The following is an 18,400-nucleotide window of genomic DNA, read 5'->3' as shown; positions in this document are numbered from 1 at the left end:
TTTTCCTTCTTTTCTTTTGTTCCTTTCTTATATACCGTATTTTTTGCTCTATAAGACTCCCTCCCCTCCCCCTAAAATGTAAGGGGAAATGTGTGTGCGTCTTATGGAGCGAATGCAGGCTGTGCAGCTATCCCAGAAGCCAGAACAGCAAGAGAGATTGCTGCTTTCACTGTGCAGCGATCCCTCTTGCTGTTCTGGCTTCTGAGATTCAGAATATTTTTTTTCTTGTTTTCTTCCTCCAAAAACTAGGTGCGTCTTGTGGTGCGTCTTATAGAGCGAAAAATACGGTATGTGCTTATTTGAAATATATATTGTATGCATTTGCAATATTTTGCTTATATTTTGTAACAATTATGTTAAATAAATTAAAATTTGTAATAATAAAAGAAATCATTGACAGATGGCCATCGAACTTCAAAACCTCCAAAAAAAGTCTGCAAAGTATAGGATAAAGTTTCCCTGCTTCTCACTGCATGGCCCACACAGCATTATGACAAAGGAAAAGCAAAGGCACACCCAGAGATTTCAAGGATGCCTCTCCACATTCCAGCCCTCAGCCGTGCCCTGCAAAACAGGTGGGCATTATCGTCTGGGAAAATCAAGAGATGCCAACAGCAAAGCGAACTCTGGCCAGGCAGAAATGTGTTTGGGTTGGCAGCCAGAGCCCTGCAGCTGCTGAATGCAACTGACACGGAGCACAGAAGAGCTAGCCTCTGTCTGCGTTGTTGCTAGCAGACCAAGCGGCCTGCATTTTTTTGGAAGAAGCTGCTGTCAGGGGGAGTTGCAAATATTAGCCCCCGAGCAGGAATGGGGCTACTGCAACACAGATTTGCCATCGCTTTAAGGAAAAAGCAACAGCACGCTGTCAGATTAAGCAGCTGAAGATAGCCATCTTAATTGCGCTGCTCTCTGGGGGCGAGCAATGCCATCGCTGTACATGTGCGATCGGGAACCTTCCCACCCTTAAAAGGGCCTGAGTCACTTCTACTCATGTTCCACCTGGGCTTTCGGTGCATTCGAATTCCTGCTCTTCGCCTCCCCCCCCTCAGCCACCCACGCTGATCCTGAAATGACTCAAGGCTGCCAGTGTGGTGTAGCGGTTAAGAGCGGTAGACTCGTAATCTGGTGAACCGGGTTCGATTCCCAGCTCCTCCACATGCAGCTGCTGGGTGACCTTGGGCCAGTCACACTTCTTTGAAGTCTCTCAGCTCCACTCACCTCACAGAGTGTTTGTTGTGGGGGAGGAAGGGAAAGGAGAATGTTAGCCGCTTTGAGACTCCTGAAGGGGAGTGAAAGGCGGGATATCAAATCCAAACTCTTCTTCTTGCAATTTCACTTTCCTTGGCTTTCTGTACAACAGGGGTAGGCAAACTAAGGCCCGGGGGCCGGATCCAGCCCAATCACCTTCTAAATCTGGCACGCAGACGGTCCGGGAATCTGCGTGTTTCTACATGAGCAGAATGCGTCCTTTTATTTAAAATGCATCTCTGGGTTATTTGTGGGGCATAGGAATCCGTTCATTATTTTTTTCAAAATATAGTCTGGCCCCCCACAAGGTCTGAGGGACAGTGGACTGGCCCCCTGCTGGAAAAGCTTGCTGAACCCTGGGCTAGAACCCCGTTAAATCTCTACGACGACCCTGTGAGGTAAGTTAAGGGACTGTAACTGACTCCAAGGTTACCTCGTAGGTTTCACGACGGAGTGGGACTTTGAACCCTGATCTCCCAGTTCCTAATCCGACCCTCTAATCCAGCCTTTCTCAACCGGTGGGTCCCCAGATGTTGAACTACAACTCCCATCACCCCTAGCTAGCAAGGCCAGAGCTCAGGGATGATGGGAGTTGTAGTCCAACAACATCTGGGGACCCACAGGCTGAGAACCACTGCCCCCCACTGGCTTCTTAAGAGGATTTCTGCTATGGAGCAGTTCTATAAATTCAGTAAATAAATATGAGGAAAAGCAAAATGTCACATAGGAAAGGATCTGAAATATGAAGGTTGAATGTTATTCTGGATTTGTTTGCTGTGTTGCAAACAGCTTTGAGATTATCCCCCTTTAAAATATAAAGCGATATAGAAATGAAATGAACAATAATTATTATTTCCGCAGCATAAAAAAAATGGCACCTAAACATTCTGTTGTGGTGACCACAATGTAAGTTTTAAAGTGCCATTTGGCGATTAGCTGATATATCTGATTTTCTACCTAGAAGGAGCAATCAATCTATGATGCCTCTAAGCTCAGTGTTCAAACCACAATGACTTGGAAAGGAGTCAGATTGTGGTTATTTCAATGGACAGCTTCTAGTTTTACCGCAAGGGAAGGAGAGATAAATAAACACACTGCAACACAGAGTCTCATACAAAACAGTGAAGCCTTTTTATTTTTTAAATTTTCCTTTGTTGTTGCGGTCGGAGGCAAGGACAGCCTTATTACACTTTTAAGGAAACCTCTCACAACTAAAAAAAAAAGTGAATACTTTAAAAAAGGCATTGACAGTTTTACACAGGACTTGAGCAGAAAAAACAGACAAGTTTTCACTTATTTTATTTTTTTAATAATTCTTCTTCTTTTAAAAAAAGGTTATAAAGTGTCTGGACCTCGATGGCATCTGCCAAAGTGATGCTTGCCCGATATAAAAGCACTGGGTATAATAGTAAAAACCAACAATAATAATTTAGCTCTGGCTCAGAGGAAAAAACGAACAAACCAACAAATACCCCAATTAACTGGTCTCCGTCTACAACAGCCTCCTCCAACTTGGTGCTCTCTCCATGTTCTGAACTACAACTCCCAGAAGCCTCAGCCAGCTGAGGGCGGGGCTGATGGGAGTGGCAGGACGTCAAATTAGGGAAGGCAGGCCTATGAACTAATGGCGCACCGAGTTTTTTAAAAAGGGGGACGTGTAAAATCCCACTGCTGAAGGAATCAGAAGGATCGTCCGGTGTATCTTTGGGAAAACACGTTTCAAAAAGAAACAGGGTGGGTTGGGAAAATTCAGACACACATCCCAGAACACTAAAATATTGAAGCCAGGCATACCAGTCCGGAAACATGCTCCCTCAAGCAGGGATTAGAAGCTGCCCTCAATTAAAACATTAACCTTTCACCAGTGATTTCACCAAGGTTGAATTCGCTTTCCAGGGCCAAGTGGGAACTGTTTCTTCGTGAAGTCTTCCCACACTGGCCTGGGAGCATTGGTGTGCCAGGAACGCTCTGCATCGGGACCAACTGCATGGATGTCCCCCCCTTGCTTGGCCACTTGGGGTCGGCCGATGCTCAAGCTAGGACGCCACCCCGTCGCCTCGATAGTGCAAGAGCAGTGTTGGAAGAAGCCGGCGGAATTTAAGGCGCCCCCAGACCACTGGAAGATTAAACGGGGTGTGAGGTCGATGTGGTGGCAGCCGTTCCAATTTCCTTCCTGCCAGGTGTTCCGTTCCTTGGCCTCTCATCCAAAAAGGCTCTTTCGATGCCCCGAAAGATGCCACTGGTGAGGGCTTGTTCGACTCCACCGTGCTGCACATTCAATGCAATCAATTGCTTTCTGGTGGGAAAAACTTGCGCATGGGGAAACGTTGGGAAAATTGTATGCCCATCACTTCCGGGATGTTACATCAAAGGAGGGCCTGAGGAATTCTCTGGCTGCCTTGAGGTGGAATACATAGCTGTCAACTTTTCCCTTTTCTAGCGAGGAATCCTATTCGGAAAAAGGGAATTTCCCTTAAAAAAAGGGAAACGTTGACCGCTATGGTGGAATGAGCTTTGGAGTTATGCTGGAAGCCCTCTTTCTCCCCTTGAACCATAAAACCTCATTTCATTGCGGCGTTTGCATTAGCAATTGGGAACCCCCCCTCCAAAAAAACCACATTATCGTCGTTTTTAATAATTAAAAAAACCACACACACACATCATTTAAATTCACATTCCTGGACATTGTAATGAGCCATATCATACCAGAGCCAAAAGGGCGTTTCAAATCCCCACTCCGGGCTGCAATGCGGTGCAAAGCGCCTTGAGATCTGTGGAGGAACATGGATCGCTTTTGCTTTACAACAGTCGGGAGAGAGAAATCGCCTCTCCCAATACCACACACACAAAAACCACAAGAGGCATTGCAAATTTATATATATATATGTTTTCCCCCGCCTCCCTGCTAGAGGATACACGCAAGCCTTCATTTTTTAAAATTTGAATTCAAGATTTCCACACTATAAGGCTATTAAGAATGCTGGTATGTCTGTGTCTGGCTAAGCCAGTGCTCTGAAGTAAGGTCTGAAGACATTTTATGTGCTATGGTTTTTTAAAATTTTATTTTTTAAAAAAAGAGACCTATGGGGATTTCTTTTGCAAAGGGCGCACATTTGAGGGAAAGAACGGCGCTTTTCGGAAAGGATCTTTTAAAAAAGTTGGCGCTTGTGCCCTTTTAAAGAACATTCTTGATGCAGCAGGTAGATGAAAATAACTTTTCCCTGCCTGTGCTGACCACTGGTCTCCAGCCACCCCCCACAAGCTTATGGTCAGCACAAATGGTGGTCACTTTTAATCTGAGGGAGGGCACTGTGTTCCCCAGACACTAATCTTGGGCTCTGGGACAAGCTGAGTGGCCAGACTCTATTGTAAAGATGGCATCTCCAGGCTATGAGGTTTCACCACAATTGGGCACATTATGTGTTGATGGCAGAAGGTTGCTGACTAGGGGCCGAAGTGAGGAATGTGCTTCCTGAAGGATCCCCTCAACCTGGAGGCTGGCAGTGAAATATATAAACAGGCCCAATGCTTCTCGGAAGTGACAGCTACAAGCAACATTTAAAAAATAAAATAAAAAATTAAAACCGGGAGGGTCAGGATAAAGTTCTGTTGGCGTGATTACCTCTTTCTGAGACAGGCATCCCTGTCCTAATTTGCACCACTTGAGTCCGAGGGAAGAGGAAATCCAATTATTTGAATGTTTCACGTGGGAGAGAATCCCAGCAATGCACATGAAAGCCATTTGCCAGAAGGGGCATGTGGGGCAGAGTCTTCCTTCTCCCTGACATGCTAGCTGTCTACATGCAAGGGGCCAAGTGCGTGAAAGCTTCCGCACAACACAGTCTCTCTGCTTGCAGCCTGGAATCCTGTGGAAATGGTGCGATCCTGCTTCTGCCACAAGAGTTAGCCAACATTTGGGCGCAGGCGCAAAATTAGGCCATGCGTATTTTGTGCTGCGATCTGCTTGAGCCCACCCTAGTCAGCAAGGCTCCCCCCCCACAAATCTCTCCCCCCCCCAATTTGGTAGAAGCTCACTCAAAGCAGCTGCCTGCCTGCCTCCCACCAACTGTTCCCTCCACCAAGTCACGCCTTTGCAGGCTGAACAATTCCCACCCATCCTCCATCCCATAACCTGCTGGCTGCACACTTTGAGCTCTCAGCACAGGAAATCGCTCCCACCCACGCATGGAAGCTGTCAAGAGGACTGCACATTTATCGTCAACCGGAAGAAAGCTTTCCGGGCCAGGGGAGACGACCTTAAAAGTTTAAAAAGCAAAATGCTGAACATTTTTTGCTTGAAGGTATTGAAAACGCAACCGAAACTTTTGCTACACAAACAAGAGGAAAGCAGTAGCTGTGGAGTCTCTGTGGGCTGCGCATCTCAGATCGGGGCATGTTCACCTTTAGAGCGCTAATAATACCAAGGCTTACAGGGAGAGGCAGAGCGAGTCTATGCGCACGTTTGCCAAAAGCAAAGATCCTCGATTTGCTCATGGGGACTTTAATTCATCTATTTCCGACACGGATTACTGCTTCGGCCAGGGTGTTCTGCACGCAGATGGAATGTGTGCACCTGCAACCAGTTGCACGCCTGTGATTAACGTTGCATGCCATTCCCAAGCGCCAGAAAAGGAGGAGTGCACACAAAACATGGCTATGTATCCAGAACTCCCATTTTTGCTAGCAATACAGAAAAAGCAAGTTTCAGGATCTCATGACTTTTGAGCAATCCCTGCTGAAGATTTTCATAATTTGGAAGTGGGGCTTCAGCAGCCAAGCTGCAAAATAGGACTAGGGAAACCAGAATGAGGCAAGAGGGGCAGAATTATTATTCCTCACCCCCCCCACCGCAGTCCCCTGATTTCTTGACCCATAATGCATTGGGGGTAGAATTGTTACCATTGTTTTTTTGCACCGAGGGGCACACAGGCTTAGTCCTCTTTCAGGGAAGAGGCGGTGAGCAACTCCCTAGAACAGCCATTTCCCTGCTGAAGGGGGGGGGGGGGATTTGGGGGCTGTGATTTCTGCATGGCTTCGGTATAGGACCAGCCGCTGCTGCTACGCTCACGCAGAAAATCTGCAAGCACCCAGGCGGCAATGGCGCGATTTAGCTCCGCAAAGACAAAATCACCAGAAATAACTTGTGCGTTTAATAGCGATTAAGCATCAAAACCGAAGGTGTGGCTTGGGTGCTCTCGACAAGGGCAAAACTGCAGCATGGAAAACGGGTTTTAAAGCTTCCGGTAACCTCCTCACAACCTGTGAAGAGTCAGAGGAGATTTATTAGCCTGCCTTCTCCTGGGTCCAGCTACCTATGTCTCTTAAAACTGGACCCACAAGGTCCGGGGATCTCCCTGGGTGCCAAAACTACATCGCATGCTCATTTATTCTTCTCCCGCGAAGTGGAATCTCCTCGCAAACCGCAGGAATAGCTGCAAGGGACAGGAGCGGTTCCTTTCCCCTGGCCTGATAGGAATAAATTGTGCAGTCCTTTATGTCCAAATCAAATGTCGTTCCATGCATGAAACAGCTTTCTCTGTCCCACGGCTCTTCCCAATTCCTGAGCCCAATGCCAAACATTCCAGAAGCCCTCTGTTCTCAGACCAAAACCCATTTTTTACTAGCTACCTGCCTCCCCTGAATTCACTCTTGGTCTCTCGTGCAGGTAAGCCAAACTTTTGCCAATGAGCTACAACCCTAGGATGCCCTTGCAAGCAGAGGCAAGGATGGGAATCGGAGGATTTAAACGTGAAGGGACCAACTTCTGATCACACAAAGAGGAATCGTAGCACCTGGGAGACGGAATCTCACAAGCCAGAACTACGATGCCTTTGGCAGAAAGCCTGTTTGCTTTGCTGATGTGCATTGCAGAGAAAATTCCCTGTACCTTTCCCAAATGGAGCGAGGAAACCCCCTTCGTGGAGTTAGATCAAAGATCACAGCAGATTACCCAAGAAGACCAAAAGACTACCTTGCAAGAAAGACTACCTTGCAAGAAGGTGGCAACTAACCCATCACGCCATTACCCAACCAATGCCATCCCTCCGGCCAACTTGCCACCTGGGTTCCAGGCCTGGCAAAACCTGTGGTGCCCACCAAGTCAATTTCAGACCACAACCCCCAGCAGAAAGGGGGGGGGGGCAGTGGCAGGGTGGCACTGCCAAAAGACAGCTTTTGGCTTGGTGCGTCGGAAGCCACGCTGGCGTCAGAGAGACCGGAGGCAGTGGAAAGGGATCTGAGCTGCAAGAAGTCTATCCCACCCAAAGCAATCCCACTCGGCCACTGCTGTTACCTGCCCATGCCTGGAAAGGAGGTGTTTTTTTGGGGGGGCACGGAAGAGGGGCTGTGGTGTTCCCAGATATAGATACACCCCAGCGCCAAGGAACAGAAGCACAATTGCATTGTGGTGTGCCGTCGTCGCACTTGGCGAGTGTTCTGCGAGGAGAGGAGGGAAAACAACAACATAATTTCTAGTTTTTTTGTGGGGGGGGGGGGGAATGGACTCAGCCACCTTCCTTCCTAGGCTCAGATCCTAGCGCTGCCGGATTTGGCGCCGCAGAACAAGGGGAATCCTGCCCAGTGGGGAAAGTTGCCGCCTGGGACTTCAGAGGTCAAGCCCTGTGTTTGCGGAGTTTGTGTGTGTGTGTTTTGGCAAAAGGCTATTACTGAGGTTACATGATGCAGCATTTGTTCTTGTGGTTCTGTGGGTCCTTGAAACGCAGACGCTGTTTGGGCCGGTACTTTTCCAGGTACGTCAGCTGCTTGCTGTTGATGGCTCCGCGGCGCTTCCTGGCAAGGAGAGAGAGAGAGAAAGAAGGGAGGGAGGGGATAGAAAAATCAAAGTTTTGGTGTGCTGATCAAAAACACCTAGCAAGCGTTGAACACACACACACACGGCTTCTTGACCCCAAGTAAAACCTTCCCTGAGGTCCTGCCTACCAAGAGACCCTCGCATGCCGCAAGAAAAAGCTATCTTTGCCAGCCCCAGTTAGGTGCTTCCGAGGTTGTGCAGCAGCAAAACTCTTTTTCTTCCGCAGAGAGTCAGGGGAAAGGGCTGCGGGCTGGCCAGAGCAGCCCCAGCTGCGCCCTCAACTCCAGATGTGGGAGGGTGGGGCTTATAATCATAATAATGATAATAATAATAAAAATAAATTTTATTTATACCCCGCCCTCGCGGGCTCAGGGCGGCTGACACCAATAAAATCACAGTAAAAGGCCCTGGCCCCAGTAAAAGGCCCTGGCCCTGGCCCCGCTGTCCCCCGAGCTTTTGGGCTGCAGGCTGCTGCCCGCAAGCCTTGACAGCCCGTGGGACCTACCGCCGGGTTTGCAAGACTTGCGGATAGCTTCCTGAAGCCTGGGAAGCGAGAGGGGTCGGTGCGCACCGACCCCTCTCGCTCTCCAGGCTTCAGCGAAAGCCTGCATTCGCCCCATAGGACGCACACAGATTTCCCCTTCATTTTTGGAGGGGAAAAAGTGCGTCCTATAGGGCGAAAAATACAGTAACCACCTTGTGACCTCAAAAATGTTGTCATTTATGGACCTTGAGACTCTCCGTGGGGCATACCAGGAGAGGCGGTCCCGTAGGTCCGAGGGCGCATAGGGCTTTAAAGGTCAAAACCAGCACCTTAAACCTGACGCTGTGCTCCACCGGGAGCCAGTGCAGTTGGTAAAGCACTGGATGAATCTGATCCCACAGCAAGAAGAGACATTTCCGGCCATTCAGCCCCCTCCCCAAGGTCCTTGCTCCGCCAAGAGCACGAGGGAGAGACTGAAGGAAAAATCCCCGTTGCGTGGCCTTAGCAGAACAGGCTAAGGAGATTAGAGGAGGGATTGAGAGCAGGGCTGCAGCTCGTAAGCAGAGCTGGCGGCAACGAAGGGCTCACACAGCTATTACAGTTGCAAGCCAGGAGATGCGGCCAGATGGACCGTAATCCTCGCCGGATCCGGCCGGACAGTTTTCACTGGATTCCACCCCCCCCCCAAGGTTCATTTTAGTCCTTCCCTAACCCCAGATGACTTTCTGGCAGGACAACAAAGCCCCGCTCCCCAAGAATAACCCCCCTGAAAGCGAGAGGCAGGGTGGGGGGGTGGATGTGCCATGCGACAGCAACGGGATGCATATGGGAGGGAGATCAGTTGCTTGGCATGCAGAAGGCTCCAGGTTAAACCTCCCAACATCATCGGTTAGTGCAGAATCCTGCAGCGTCCCTCGTCACGGGTTCGAAACATCCCTGACTCAGACTGACTGGTTCTCAGCGCAACTCTCTCTTTAGGTACTGTTTCTGCTAGCGACGTGGGATTTGGGGAAGGGTTGGAGCTCAGCCGGAGAGCATCTGCTCAGCATGCAGAAGGCTGAGGGTTCAATTCCCCAAGAGCGTCTCCGGGTGCAGCTGGAAAAGACTCCCTGCCTGAAACCCTCGAGAGATGCTGCCAGCCAGTGTAGACAGCACTAAGCTACAGAAGAGCAATGGCCTGGCCTGTATAACGCAGCTTCCTGTATCGCTGTGGCGGTGCCACTGTTACAGGACTGCAGGAATCATCTTGCGGCTTTGCATGGGAAAAGTTAGCCTCTCAGGGAGAACAAGGCTAAGCTAAATCCTTCTTCTTGATATGCTAGGTAAAGGGACCCCTGAGCATTAGATCCAGTCGTGACCAACTTTGGGGTTGCGGCGCTCATCTCGCTTTATTGGCCGAGGGAGCCGGCGTCCAGCTTCCGGGTCATGTGGCCAGCATGACTAAGCCGCTTCTGGCGAACCAGAGCAGCGCATGGAAACGCTGTTTATCTTCCCGCCGGAGCGGTACCTATTTATCTACTTGCACTTTGACGTGCTTTCGAACTGCTAGGTTGGCAGGAGCAGGGACCGAGCAACGGGAGCTCATCCCATCACGGGGATTCGAACTGCTAACCTTCTGATCGGCATGTCCTAAGCTCTGTGGTTTAACCCACAGCGCCACCCACGCCCCTCTTGATACGCTAGCTTTCTCCATTTAGGGTTTCTGCTACCGTTGGAAGGGAAATTAGATGTGACACACTGCTTAGGACTATGAAGCGGTACAGCCACTGCTATGACTCCAGCAGAGTAGAATGATAGAATCTTAAGAGTGGGAAGGGGTGACGAAGGTCATCCAGCCCAACCCAGCCCTGCAATTGAGGAATCTCAGCTAAAGCATCCCTGACAGATGGCCATCCAACCTCTGCTTAAAAACCTCCAAGGAGAGTCCACAACCTCCTGAGGGAGACTATTCCATTGCTGAACAGAACCCTACTGTCAGAAAGTTCTTCCAGATGTTTAGCACCAGGACCAAAACTGAGATCATCGTCAGGTGTGCCGAGAGTCGAGTTGTTGAGGACGGGAAGATAAAGCCGAGTGGCATGTCATAATAAAAGCCTGCCCCTTAAAGTCAGTCCACTTACAACCCAAGCAGTATTTCTACCCATTACCTTGATCAACTATGGAAGACCGAGGCTGGGGTCCAAAAGCTGCGTCTCGAGACGCGGGAGTGCCCAGAAGCATTTTACTAAGTGTTTTTCAAAGTCCCCTCCGTAGCAGAAGAACAATTTTGGGGAGGGCGGGGGGAAAGACTGATGTTTAAATTTCCATGGGCCTTGGAGCCTGGCCATAAACAAGCAGATTTGCCTGTGTAAATTTGTAGGTCAGGTTCTGATTCATTCAGCTAAACCGAAATAAAGAGTTCATGAGAAGCGGGGAACACTTGTCCCAGCCTTCTCTTACGAGTCTGCACCCGATCGGCTTTCTGGGTGGAGCGCACCCATGCCAGTGAGCCGCACGCTTGCATTTTTGGTGCGTCCGTTAGGCCGAACGACCTCTGCCTTTCCGTAAGCAACCCCCGACTCCTCTCTCCACAAGTATCAAGCCAGTCTAGGAACGCCGGGCCACTAATCTGGATCTTAGCAGGCGGCTCAGAGGCACTTACTGTCTAATAAATTGAATGGCATCTTCATATTTCATTCCGCTCTCAATCAGCGCCAGCGCAACAAGAACCGGAGCTCTGGTTTAAAAGAGAGAGAGAGAAGATTAAACCATCACACTAGGAAGAAGAAACAGGGTTCAACTAGAGAATAACAGCTGGCATTTTTATTTTTGCAGAGGGAAGGAATGAGGAGGAAGAAGGAGCAAGACTTCATTCACAGCTTCAGTAAACATAATTAAACACCCCGCCTTCCTGACTTGAGCATTTAGATATTTACAGCTGGTTAGAGCCCTGGTTAAAGTGGGTGGCGCTGTGGGTTAAACCACAGAGTCTAGGGCTTGCCGTCCAGAAGGTCAGCGGTTCAAATTCCCAAATTCTGGTTTGCCAGAAGCGGCTTAGTCATGCTGGCCATATGACCCGGAAGCTGTACGCCGGCTCCCTCGGCCAGTAAAGCGAGATGAGCGCCGCAACCCCAGAGTTGGTCACGACTGGACCTAATGCTCAGGGGTCCCTTTACCTTTACCTTAAAGCCCTGCACAGGCCGTTGTCACTCTCCCTATAAGCCTAGCTGGTTGTCTCTTTGGTATTTTGTGCTATGCTTGCACCTCACACTTTTTAATCCAGGGGTGGGGAACCAGAGACCTGGGTGTGTGTAATAAATAATAAGAATAAGAATATTATTTATACCCCACCCATCTGGCTGGGTTTCCCCAGCCACTCTGGGTGGTTTCCAACCAAGTACAGTGGTGCCCCGCAAGACGAATGCCTCGCAAGACGGAAAACCCGCTAGACGAAAGGGTTTTCCGTTTTTCGATGCGCTTCACAGGACGAATTTCCCTATGGGCTTGCTTCGCAAGACGAAAATGTCTTGCGAGTCTTGAGATTTTTTTTTCGCTCCCCACCCCCTTTTTCTAAGCCGCTAAACCACTAATAGCCTTTTAGCAGCTAATCCGCTAATCCCTTAAGGCGCTAATAGGCGCTAATAGCCGCTAATAGCGCTAATCCGCTAATGGGGTTGCTTCTCAAGACGAAAAAACCGCTAGACGAAGAGACACGCGGAATGAATTAATTTCGTCTTGCGAGGCACCACTGTATTAAAATACAATAGTCTATTAAACATTAAGAGCTTCCCTAAACAGGGCTGCATTCGGATGTCTTCTAAAAGTCTGGTAGTTGTTGTTCTCCTTGACATCTGGTGGGAGGGCGTTTTACAGGGCAGGTGCCACTGAGGTCCAGCTCCGAGGGCCTTCTGGCGGTTCCCTCCCTGCGAGAAGTGAGGTTACAGGGAACCAGGCAGAGGGCCTTCTCGGTGGTGGCACCTGCCCTGTGGAACGCCCTCCCATCAGATGTCAAGGAAATAAACAGCTATCTGACTTTTAGAAGACATCTGAAGGCAATCCTGTTTAGGGACGTTTTTAATGTTTGGTGTCTTATGGTCTTTTTAATATTCTGTTGGCAGCCTCCCAGAGTGGCTGGGGAATGAATAAATTATTATTATATTATTATTACTACAGTCATACCACATGTTGCGTTTGCTTCAGGTTGAGCGTTTTCAGATTGCGTCCCACAGCGACCTGGAAAGGGTCAATTCCAGGTTTCGCCCCTCACGCATGCACTCAAAATGACGTCACGCACATGCGCAGAAGCAGCAGATCACGAACCACGAAGACGCGGATTGCGTTCTGCTCATGTTGCAACCAGGGCTCCAGAATGGATCCCGTTCGCAACCAGAGGTACCACTGTATTATTATTATTATTATTATTATTATTATTATTATTATTATACAATTACTTCCCTTGATCTAGTCCTGTGTTTCCAAAACTTGGGTCTCCAGCTGTAGTTGGACTACAACTCCCATCATCCCTGACCACGGGCCCTGATAGCTAGGGATGAAAGAAGTTGTAGTCCCAAAAAAGACTGAGAAGTTTGAGAAATCTAGTCTGACCCCTTGAAATGCAGGACTCTTCTGCCCAATGCTTGAACCCAGGACCATGAGATGAAGAGCCTCATGCTTTCCCGACAGAAGAATGGCCTGACTTAGACTGAGGGGAGCTCCATGTAGTCCCAGGCTCCTTTGAGAGCGCGGCGCTCCGGCTTACCGTCCCAGGCCAGCCACGCAATGGACAGCCACGCAGCAGCCGGGGTCTTCGCAGAACTTGGTCTTCAGCAGGTTGAGCCAGTCATCCACAATTTTGGTGGGTGGCGGAGCGCCGTCGTCAAAGGGCCAGTCCTGGAGGAAAGGGGGCACAAAGAGAGATAGAGAGAGGTTTATTTACCTCTTTTTTTAATGCTTTATGGAGTAAGAAGTAACAAACATAAGGGTTAATCAGGAAAAAGAAAAGAAAGTACCGTATTTTTCGCTCCGTAAGACGCACTTTTTCCTTCCTAAAAAGTATGGGGAAATGTCTGTGCGTCTTATGGAGCGAATGCATGGTCCCTGGAGCCGAATTGCCCAGGGGCAAAAAGCAGATCATGGAATGGCGCAAAAACAAAGCACGGATCCACATGAATTCTCAGGATTTTTGCATTGGGCTACCCCAAACTCACCATCAAATCATAGAATCATAGAGTTGGAAGAGACCACAAGGGCCATCGAGTCCAACCCCCTGCCAAGCAGGAAACACCATCAGAGCACTCCTGACATATGGTTGTCAAGCCTCTGCTTAAAGACCTCCAAAGAAGGAGACTCCACCACACTCCTTGGCAGCAAATTCCACTGTCAAACAGCTCTTACTGTCAGGAAGTTCTTCCTAATGTTTAGGTGGAATCTTCTTTCTTGTAGTTTGGATCCATTGCTCCGTGTCCGCAAAAAAACACAACGCAGGAAAAAAGCGTGCAGCCAGCCAACGCATAGCTCCATCCTTATTTCAGACATCGTGATATATCAGTACATCACAATGTTTAGCTGGCGATATATCGCAATGTTGAAAAACAGATATCGCCTAACCCTAACAGACGCAGACTTCCTTTGGATAAATAAAATGATATTTGGAGGGAGTTTTACACAAACTATATTAGTGTTTGCAGGGCAGCGGCTGAAGAAGGAGCCAAAAGGGGTTTCTTGTGAGTGTGATTCTTGTGGCTGATTAGCTGCTCTCCCTGTACAAAGGTCAGAGGGGGCAGGGTTTCTGTTGAGGCAGGTGATTAGCTGTGGGAGGAGCTTATCAGTGTTTGCAGGGCAGCGGCTGAAGAAGGAGCCAAAAGGGGTTTCTTGTGAGTGTGATTCTTGTGGCTGATTAGCTGCTCTCCCTGTACAAAGGTCAGAGGGGGCAGGGTTTCTGTTGAGGCAGGTGATTAGCTGTGGGAGGAGCTTATCAGTGTTTGCAGGGCAGCGGCTGAAGAAGGAGCCAAAAGGGGTTTCTTGTGAGTGTGATTCTTGTGGCTGATTAGCTGCTCTCCCTGTACAAAGGTCAGAGGGGGCAGGGTTTCTGTTGAGGCAGGTGATTAGCTGTGGGAGGAGCTTATCAGTGTTTGCAGGGCAGCGGCTGAAGAAGGAGCCAAAAGGGTTTTCTTGTGTGTGTGATTCTTGTGGCTGATTAGCTGCTCTCCCTGTACAAAGGTCAGAGGGGGCAAGGTTTCTGTTGAGGCAGGTGATTAGCTGTGGGAGGAGCTTATCAGTGTTTGCAGGGCAGCGGCTGAAGAAGGAGCCAAAAGGGGTTTCTTGTGAGTGTGATTCTTGTGGCTGATTAGCTGCTCTCCCTGTACAAAGGTCAGAGGGGGCAGGGTTTCTGTTGAGGCAGGTGATTAGCTGTGGGAGGAGCTTATCAGTGTTTGCAGGGCAGCGGCTGAAGAAGGAGCCAAAAGGGGTTTCTTGTGAGTGTGATTCTTGTGGCTGATTAGCTGCTTTCCCTGGTCAAAGGTCAGAGGGGGCAGGGTTTCTGTTGAGGCAGGTGATTAGCTGTGGGAGGAGCTTATCAGTGTTTGCAGGGCAGCGGCTGAAGAAGGAGCCAAAAGGGGTTTCTTGTGAGTGTGATTCTTGTGGCTGATTAGCTGCTCTCCCTGTACAAAGGTCAGAGGGGGCAGGGTTTCTGTTGAGGCAGGTGATTAGCTGTGGGAGGAGCTTATCAGTGTTTGCAGGGCAGCGGCTGAAGAAGGAGCCAAAAGGGTTTTCTTGTGTGTGTGATTCTTGTGGCTGATTAGCTGCTCTCCCTGTACAAAGGTCAGAGGGGGCAAGGTTTCTGTTGAGGCAGGTGATTAGCTGTGGGAGGAGCTTATCAGTGTTTGCAGGGCAGCGGCTGAAGAAGGAGCCAAAAGGGGTTTCTTGTGAGTGTGATTCTTGTGGCTGATTAGCTGCTCTCCCTGTACAAAGGTCAGAGGGGGCAGGGTTTCTGTTGAGGCAGGTGATTAGCTGTGGGAGGAGCTTATCAGTGTTTGCAGGGCAGCGGCTGAAGAAGGAGCCAAAAGGGTTTTCTTGTGTGTGTGATTCTTGTGGCTGATTAGCTGCTCTCCCTGTACAAAGGTCAGAGGGGGCAAGGTTTCTGTTGAGGCAGGTGATTAGCTGTGGGAGGAGCTTATCAGTGTTTGCAGGGCAGCGGCTGAAGAAGGAGCCAAAAGGGGTTTCTTGTGAGTGTGATTCTTGTGGCTGATTAGCTGCTCTCCCTGTACAAAGGTCAGAGGGGGCAGGGTTTCTGTTGAGGCAGGTGATTAGCTGTGGGAGGAGCTTATCAGTGTTTGCAGGGCAGCGGCTGAAGAAGGAGCCAAAAGGGTTTTCTTGTGTGTGTGATTCTTGTGGCTGATTAGCTGCTCTCCCTGTACAAAGGTCAGAGGGGGCAGGGTTTCTGTTGAGGCAGGTGATTAGCTGTGGGAGGAGCTTATCAGTGTTTGCAGGGCAGCGGCTGAAGAAGGAGCCAAAAGGGGTTTCTTGTGAGTGTGATTCTTGTGGCTGATTAGCTGCTCTCCCTGTACAAAGGTCAGAGGGGGCAGGGTTTCTGTTGAGGCAGGTGATTAGCTGTGGGAGGAGCTTATCAGTGTTTGCAGGGCAGCGGCTGAAGAAGGAGCCAAAAGGGTTTTCTTGTGTGTGTGATTCTTGTGGCTGATTAGCTGCTCTCCCTGTACAAAGGTCAGAGGGGGCAGGGTTTCTGTTGAGGCAGGTGATTAGCTGTGGGAGGAGCTTATCAGTGTTTGCAGGGCAGCGGCTGAAGAAGGAGCCAAAAGGGTTTTCTTGTGTGTGTGATTCTTGTGGCTGATTAGCTGCTCTCCCTGTACAAAGGTCAGAGGGGGCAAGGTTTCTGTTGAGGCAGGTGATTAGCTGTGGGAGGAGCTTATCAGTGTTTGCAGGGCAGCGGCTGAAGAAGGAGCCAAAAGGGGTTTCTTGTGAGTGTGATTCTTGTGGCTGATTAGCTGCTCTCCCTGTACAAAGGTCAGAGGGGGCAGGGTTTCTGTTGAGGCAGGTGATTAGCTGTGGGAGGAGCTTATCAGTGTTTGCAGGGCAGCGGCTGAAGAAGGAGCCAAAAGGGGTTTCTTGTGAGTGTGATTCTTGTGGCTGATTAGCTGCTCTCCCTGTACAAAGGTCAGAGGGGGCAGGGTTTCTGTTGAGGCAGGTGATTAGCTGTGGGAGGAGCTTATCAGTGTTTGCAGGGCAGCGGCTGAAGAAGGAGCCAAAAGGGTTTTCTTGTGTGTGTGATTCTTGTGGCTGATTAGCTGCTCTCCCTGTACAAAGGTCAGAGGGGGCAAGGTTTCTGTTGAGGCAGGTGATTAGCTGTGGGAGGAGCTTATCAGTGTTTGCAGGGCAGCGGCTGAAGAAGGAGCCAAAAGGGGTTTCTTGTGAGTGTGATTCTTGTGGCTGATTAGCTGCTCTCCCTGTACAAAGGTCAGAGGGGGCAGGGTTTCTGTTGAGGCAGGTGATTAGCTGTGGGAGGAGCTTATCAGTGTTTGCAGGGCAGCGGCTGAAGAAGGAGCCAAAAGGGGTTTCTTGTGAGTGTGATTCTTGTGGCTGATTAGCTGCTCTCCCTGTACAAAGGTCAGAGGGGGCAGGGTTTCTGTTGAGGCAGGTGATTAGCTGTGGGAGGAGCTTATCAGTGTTTGCAGGGCAGCGGCTGAAGAAGGAGCCAAAAGGGTTTTCTTGTGTGTGTGATTCTTGTGGCTGATTAGCTGCTCTCCCTGTACAAAGGTCAGAGGGGGCAAGGTTTCTGTTGAGGCAGGTGATTAGCTGTGGGAGGAGCTTATCAGTGTTTGCAGGGCAGCGGCGCGCGCCTATCGGCGCGCGCAATTTGAACCATCTTTTAGATTTAGGGGAGCTAGTCTCAAGCCCAACGACACATTCTCAAGATGGAGGGGGAGGGAACAGCTGCAGTCGCCTGCGGTTCCTGCGCAATGTTTGCCATCTTGCCAAAGGTTGCAGGCAGCTTTACGTGCAGCAATTGCATGTTGATTGCCCTCCTAAAAGACAAAGTCCAGCAACTGGAGGAACGTGTAGCTACGCTCCAAAGAATTAGAGAGCTGGAGCTCTTCTTGGAAGCAACAGAGCACACCGTCTCCACCAAGGAGGAGACAGGGGACTCCCCTGAGAAGGAGGCTAGTTCACCAACACAGGAGCCCGATATGTGGAGAAACGTGACTCAAAGAAGTAGGAGGCCCAGGGTTCGCTCTGATTGTCTAGAAATACACAATCGCTTTGAGGTCCTCTCCCCTAGCATGGAAGACGAAGAGCAGACTCCATTTGAGGATCTCTCCCTCATTACAGTCGATCACGTATATGAAGATGAGCAGCAAAGTCAGTCCTCAGGGAATGTGCAGGCGACCTTGGAACGGACCGCTCACGGAAGAACTCTGACCAAACCTAAGAGAAGGCGTGTAGTGGTGATAGGGGATTCCCTACTGAGGGGAACAGAAGCAGTGATCTGTGGGCCTGACAAGATGTCTCGGGAAGTGTGCTGTCTCCCCGGGGCTAAGATCCAAGATGTAACTGAACGACTGCAAGGAATCATAAAACCCACTGACAAATACCCCTTCCTCTTGGTTCATGTGGGAACCAATGACACTGCAAGAAATAGCCTCCAGAAGATCAAAAGAGACTACGAGGCTCTGGGCAGGAAATTGAAGCAATTAAATGCACAAATCGTCATCTCATCTGTCCTCCCAGTTGAACGACGTGGCCCAGGGAGAGAGAGGAAAATAGTGGAAGTAAACAGCTGGCTTCGCAAATGGTGTAAACAGGAACGGTTTGGATTCTTAGATCACGGACTGCAGTTTCTTGAGGATGGACTTCTGGCAAGCGAT

General features: G+C 49.6%; 1 protein-coding gene across 6 annotated transcripts in view; it reads right to left on the bottom strand.

Annotated features, from left to right (window-relative positions):
* Positions 1-2,355: 2,355 nt before the first annotated feature.
* Positions 2,356-18,400, bottom strand: part of PTP4A3 (protein tyrosine phosphatase 4A3) — a 121,743-nt gene continuing 105,698 nt past the window's right edge. For all 6 annotated transcript variants that reach the window (XM_083449107.1, XM_083449112.1, XM_083449110.1 and 3 more), the window contains 3 exons: positions 13,282-13,412; positions 11,185-11,259; positions 2,356-8,037 (listed from right to left, as the gene is read on the bottom strand). In XM_083449107.1, the coding sequence (XP_083305233.1) occupies positions 7,920-8,037; positions 11,185-11,259; positions 13,282-13,412 (324 nt within the window). In that variant the 3' untranslated portion in view covers positions 2,356-7,919. The remainder of the gene's footprint in view (positions 8,038-11,184; positions 11,260-13,281; positions 13,413-18,400) is intronic.

Source organism: Podarcis tiliguerta (assembly GCF_965153285.1).
Source record: "Podarcis tiliguerta genome assembly, chromosome: 7".
Taxonomy (NCBI): Eukaryota; Metazoa; Chordata; class Lepidosauria; order Squamata; family Lacertidae; genus Podarcis; species Podarcis tiliguerta.
This window is presented reverse-complemented; position numbering and strand designations above follow the sequence as displayed.